Source organism: Sceloporus occidentalis, unplaced genomic scaffold (genome assembly GCF_023333645.1).
Source record: "Sceloporus occidentalis isolate IW3139 unplaced genomic scaffold, rSceOcc1.0.p SCAF_1, whole genome shotgun sequence".
Taxonomy (NCBI): Eukaryota; Metazoa; Chordata; class Lepidosauria; order Squamata; family Phrynosomatidae; genus Sceloporus; species Sceloporus occidentalis.
In genome coordinates, this window is record NW_028316981.1 from 98,023,890 (window position 1) to 98,030,149 (window position 6,260).

A 6,260-nucleotide genomic window follows, 5' to 3' on the forward strand; every position below is an offset into this window, starting at 1 on the left:
CTGGGAAAGATGTTGAAAAGGATCACCACAGTGATCAAGGGGCTGTAGTGCATTCCTCACAAAGAAAGGCTAAAGAGTTTGAGGGTTTTTTTTATGTTTAGGGGTTGAAAGAAACAAATGGGGCTTCAACTTATTGTTAGAAAAAACAATAACATTAGGAAAGATGGAAGGTAGTAGAGAGGAAGACCACATGTAGATGATTAGAGTCAGGGAGGGAGGCCATGGGTCTGAATTTGCAGGACCTGAGTAGAGTGGTTGAGGATGAGAGTCCAGGAGAAATCTCATTCATAGGGTCACCATGTGTCAAGGTTGACTCAAAGACAGTTAACAACAACAACATTCATGCTCATCATAAATGGAGATCATGCACAGCATAAATGGAAATCAAGTCTGAAAAACTTACAGGGCCATCCTGGCTGAAGTACTATGGCAGCTCTAACCCTCCCTTGTCAAACATTTCTAAGCTCTGATATACATTGCCCTTTTCTGAGTGTCAGAACAGAATTTGTTGCTAGAAGAAAAGGTAATAGCTAGAGGCGAAGGTGGCTCCAGAATATATAGAGACACATTGTGTCCCTTCAGATGTTGTTGGGCTGCAGCTCCCCAGCACCATAGATTATGAAGACTACGGCTAAAGGAAGTTACAATCTAACAACTTCTGGATAGCCACTGTTGCACATTTCTGCTTTGGTTTGATCTCAGAACAGGTATTAGCCATAAGCACTACATGAAACCTACACTGTTAGAGGCAGTCTACATTTCAATGCCAGTTTGCTTGGGGACAAAGAATGAAGGAGGGATGTTGGGTTCAGCCCCTGCTTGTGGGCTTCTCAAAGACACCTGTCAGGAAATGAGACATTCAGAGCTTGGAAAAAATACCTGCTTTTGGAGGCTACAACTCCCAGAATATCCCAGCCAGCATGACCAGCATCTAAGATCTGATCAATGTAGATAGATCTCTAGCCTGATCCAACAGGGTTTTATACTCAGACTAGGATATCCAATGTATTCCCATTATCTGTGTTTTCCTTCTCTGGCAATCGGCCTTAGATGCATTTGCTACCAGCAGTGCTTTGTATACTATTTCCTTGCAGCCATTCAAAATTCTACTACTTGTTCCTTCCTTCATATCATAAAAAAAGTTGCTGAACAGATCTCTGAATCTAATGCACACGTCATTGTCTGAAATGTCATTGTCTGAAAAACCTGCCACTTTCAATATTAGGCAGTGCCAATGCATTTTCAACCAAACCCTAATGAATACTAATAGAAAGCAATCATGTTTCATTTGACTTGCTATGGCATATTCTATACAAGTGTAGTGAGAGAAGAGTACAACCATGGTTAGGCAACAGGAGTACTTTTTGGTATCTGCCCTTTGAGGGTGTGACACAGGATCCTTAAGGAAGATTGAGAGATGTACAGAGGAAAACAGTAACACAATCCAGTGCTTACTTTCATCTTTTGAGCATAAGCAAGTGATATTTCAAGTGTACAAAAGTGTCCTTAACAGCACAGTCCTATACATATTTACTTGAAATAAATTTTCACAATGGGATTTACTTATACATTAATGAACACAGAACTACAGCCTCCAATTGATACTGCACTTCTGTACATGTTTGCCTGAAAATAAGCTCTGTTTACATGTACGTACCATTTACTTTTATGTAAACATTCAAAGGATTGCACTATGTTTCACAACACAGGAGAAGATGCTTTATTCAGTTGATCTCCTTTTAATACAGACACAGGTAAAAGGCAAAGCTCTGCAGCCATCTTTCTGCAGTTTAGATACTCAAAACAGACCAAACACAAACACATGGAGCCAAATGCCTCTGATGTTCAGAGAAGTTACTCTCAGATGAGTGGGCACAAGATCAGAGCCTGCCACTTGCACCATTATAACTTGAAAGGATGAACACTAAACTAAACTGTAACCATTGTTTCACTGTAGACCGCTGTAAGTCTACTGTGAAACAACACCATTGTTTCACTGTAGACGGAAAATATGGCTGCTTTGTTTAAAGTGATGATGGATTTATTTCAGTCTGACTTTTTTTTCTACACACTTTTTTTCCAGTTCTCAGATTCAATATGAAAGGATTTCTTTTCACATTATACCTGCTTTAGGTGAGCATTAAAGAAAAGAAGATATGTTTGAAATATAAGGACTGCGTGATTTTTTAATCATCACTATCCATAGCCAAGTTTTAAACATCAATTATGAATCATATAAGAGAAACTTAATAGTCTCCCATTGACTCATACCAGTATCAATCTGGTTCACATGTACTGGTTATCTAGTTACTCTATATTCCTAGTTGTGCCTGTATAAGCAAAGAGAAGCTTTGCTCGCTGTTCCCTATAAAACTGATTTGTTACAATGCATATAAAGGACAAAAGGGGGGACAGGGAAGAGAGGCTTTCCTATATGATGTGCCTAGCTGCAAAAAAATCTAACTTTTAAGAAAAAAAAAGACTAAATCAATTTCTAATGTGCCACTGGGTTCTTAAAGTTAGGCCCATCCCTATAAAAATCCCCTGCCAACAAAATGCTTGCCTTCTTTGGAATAATCTCAAACATTGGGCCATATAGACAAGGGAAATTGGAAGTATAATCCAATGACAATCCGAACGCAATCATGGGGTTTCACGTTATTGTGTGACAGGCTACCACACACAATTTTGGGCAATAGAAAGTCAGTCCGAACCCAATCATGGGGTTTCACGTTATTGCATTAGAGGTGATCACATGCAATGTCGGGCAATGGCAAGCTATTTTCGGGCAATGGGAAGTCAGTTCGAACGCAATTTGAATTCACGTAAATTCGCTGAACTAGCAAATTCACGTGAATGCATTCTGGCCCCACTTTCTTTTAATTCGAAATTAAGAGAAATTCCTCCCGTGTGATAAACTCCATCCTATAGTTCTAAAGGAACTCAGAAATGACTAGTGATTAATAAATCTGCACTCCAAAACACACCAGTAAGTCCCATCAGATTCAGTGAGATTTACTTCTGAATAAATATGCTTAAGAATGATCCTGTAAAATCCCTGAATAACTGTCACTCTGGTTCAAAACACACTGCAGAAATAATCCAGTTTGAGACCACTTTAATTACCCTGGCTCAGTGCTAGGGAATCCTCGGAAATGTAGTTTATTGTTGCACCAAAGCTCTCTGACAGACAAGGCTAAATGTCTCTCAGAACTACGGTTCCCAGAATTCCCTAGCATTGAGTCAGGACAGTTAAAGCGGTCTCAAACTGGATTATTTCTATAGTGTGTTTTGGACCTCTGTTATCTCTACGCATGCATGTAAACAAATCTTTAATACCTTAACCCTAAGCATTTTTATTCAGAAGTAAGTATGTCTCGCTGATTTTAGTGGCACCAAGGGGTGTAGCAACTGGTAGCTGGCAATTTTCCTTCTGTCCCCAAATTTCTAGCATTAAAGAGAGTAAGGCATTGAAAACCATTTACACTAAGAACTTTTATATTTGTTCATATTTCCTAGGTAACTTGGCCTGCCCCTTTTCTTTGGATGTAGAAACTGTACCTCTAACTGTTCCACTCAAGTTGCAAGTTACTACTATGCGAGAAATTAGAGGGCCGAAGGAAAATCCCATTGGGAGGACAAAATTCTTATTTAGGGACCAATCCTCATAGTTCTCCCTTCTCCATAAAAACAACTCTGACAGTACATCCAAAGTCTGTTTAGCTTAATGCTCAACAGAAAGAAATGCTCTGAACTTACCAAAGGAAATTAAAGAAAACATATTCAAAAAAGAGACCATCATTCTTAACTGGGCCACTCACTCCTGTCGTGACGCTTTTTGATCACCTTTTTACCTTCTCCTATTTTACTTGAATAAATAAGATGTTGCCATTTCCCCCTTGACCCTCCAAATCCCCATGCCCTTCAGAATTTGCTCTGTTGTGATAGCTGAGACTGCATAAGGAAATGAAGGGAACAGCTCACAGAAGGAAGGACGGGCAAAACCAAGTTGCCATCCTGACCCTAGCAAGCTGGCTTTGTTGAGTCCTGGTTCACCAATGGCAAAAGCCCTTCTACTCAGGGAGGACCAGTGCTGGATCCATCTCATAACCTTAAAGATCTGACTCTAAGACAGAGAAGCATATGTATTCAGGGCCTGCCATTATTGTCACGGGATGTTAAGTTTCACACTGTGGAATAGTTGGAATATTAGAATGTCTTTGAAATCAACTCACCAATGGTGACATAGATCCATTTGGCAGATAAGGGTCAGACAGCATGAGGAAAGGGTATCCAGAGTAGGCAGATCCTTTGTACATCCCTGGGTCTTGATGCTTTAAACCTGTTGCAATTCAAGTTTGACATGAGGACTTTTCCTTACAAGCAGTTCCCCCTTTCTCCTCCCTCCTTCACTTAATATAAACAGGGGCACACCATTTGAGCATCATTTCTCACATAGCTGCATATTTAAATTGACCACAAACAAGATCATGCTCCCTTGCCTGAAATTAATTTCCTGGTGGCTGCCAAATAATCATCATATCCAAAGTCCTGACTGATGGCGACTGAGGTGTGTGTGTGTGTGTGTGTGTGTTAAAATCATTGGGATAAAGGGGGTATGGTTTGGTTATCCAAACTGGATTACTGAACCTCCCATCCTGAAATCTGAGCAATGGGTTCCTTTCATAGGAAAGATATTTGTGGGCTGGCATCCTGCTGGTAAGTCCCAACTAGAGTAAACCCACCAAGTGATTGAATGGTAAGTCAACACATGGGTAAATTCCATGGATTCAATGGATCTACTCTAGTCGGGACTAAGAATTCAGGCCATGGTGCATATTCATAGAATCACAGAATCAGAGCTGGAAGAGACCACAAAGGATGCCTCAGTTGGTGGGCTTTGCTCTGTTCCAGGTAATGGTTTCCAACTCTGCTCTCCCTTCTGGATCTGTCACCCAGGTGTTCCAGGCCTAAAACTGATCCCTTTCAGAGACAGCCCCCTCCCTGCAAGGCTCATGGTACCAACTTCTTTCTTTCAGTTAATCTCAACGGTGCTTCAAGATCCCTTTGCATAGGAAAGCAGAATTTGAAGACATAGGGCCCAAACAGACAGGCCAAAATAAAGCTGCATCAGGTCACTTTGGAGGTATGCTGTTTAAATGACACATGCATCTTAAGAGGTCAGAAGCTGTGCTGAAGCTGTGCCTCATATAAACAGCATACATCCAAAGTGACCCAAAGCAGCTTTATTTTGGTGGGGGGGGGGGGGTTTAGTCAGGGTCGTCTGGAGAATCAGTATGCAAAGGGATCTTCCTTTCTCCTGCAAAGGGATCTAACTGAAAAAAGTTGGTAGCGTGAGCTACAAGATCCCTTTGCTATAGGGAGTGAACCCTCCTTGGTCTTTGAATTCTGCTTCCCCGGTTCCACGTGCCAATGCCAAGCCCTCCCCGTCTGTAGGCTGTGTGTTGCCCTCTTCGGAGAGCGGCAGAAAGAGCGGAGCGAGCCCTGGAACCACAGACCCTGAACCATCCTACTCTCCTCACTCCAGCATTGAAAAAAGAAAGGGATGGTGGGAAAGGAAGAATGAATGAATGAATGAATGAAAGGACTCCGGAAACTGACCTTCTTCCATGTGATCCGGGAGCTTCTCTGCATAGACTCTCTGGGGGTCCTGCAAGCGCCTCGTCGCCTGCGGAAAGAAGAAGAAGGCAAAGTAACAGTAACAACAACAACAACAACATAAACAGTATCTACATCTGCATCTATTGTTTCTCTGCGTAAGCGGGAGGCTCTGAGGAGATGCCAGACTTTTGTGGCAGGCTGGGCAAGGGCAGGGGGACTCGCCTCGCCCACACATACACATATATAGCTATACCTAGATCGGGACACGAATACATTTACATCTATCTGAGGTTTGTGGGCTCTGAGGCGACGCAAGGACTTTGCGGGGGCCAGGACCAGCGCAGCAGGGCTCACTTCGACAACACACACACACACACACACACACACATCGTATATGTCAAAGATATAGCCGTGTGAGTCTGTAGAATCAGTACGTAGTTGCACCTTTGAGGCTGAAAGGAAGAAGTTGGCAGCAGGAGCTTTCCTATAGCCCTCAGTCCTCTGAGGAAGGAGAGTGAAGTCTAGGAAAGCCCATGCTGCCCATTTCTCCCAGTGAGTCTCAAAGGTGCTACTACAAGATCTCTCTTCATCATCATCATCATCATCATCATTATGATCATTATTATATCCAAATGCAT

General features: G+C 42.1%; 1 protein-coding gene across 4 annotated transcripts in view; it reads right to left on the minus strand.

Annotated features, from left to right (window-relative positions):
* The window catches only part of TCF7 (transcription factor 7), a 154,801-nt gene that overhangs the window by 147,854 nt on the left and 687 nt on the right, over positions 1-6,260 (minus strand). For all 4 annotated transcript variants that reach the window (XM_089530237.1, XM_089530228.1, XM_089530247.1 and 1 more), the window contains exons 2-3: positions 5,623-5,689; positions 4,236-4,342 (exon numbers count right to left, since the gene is read on the minus strand). In XM_089530237.1, the coding sequence (XP_089386363.1) occupies positions 4,236-4,342; positions 5,623-5,689 (174 nt within the window). The remainder of the gene's footprint in view (positions 1-4,235; positions 4,343-5,622; positions 5,690-6,260) is intronic.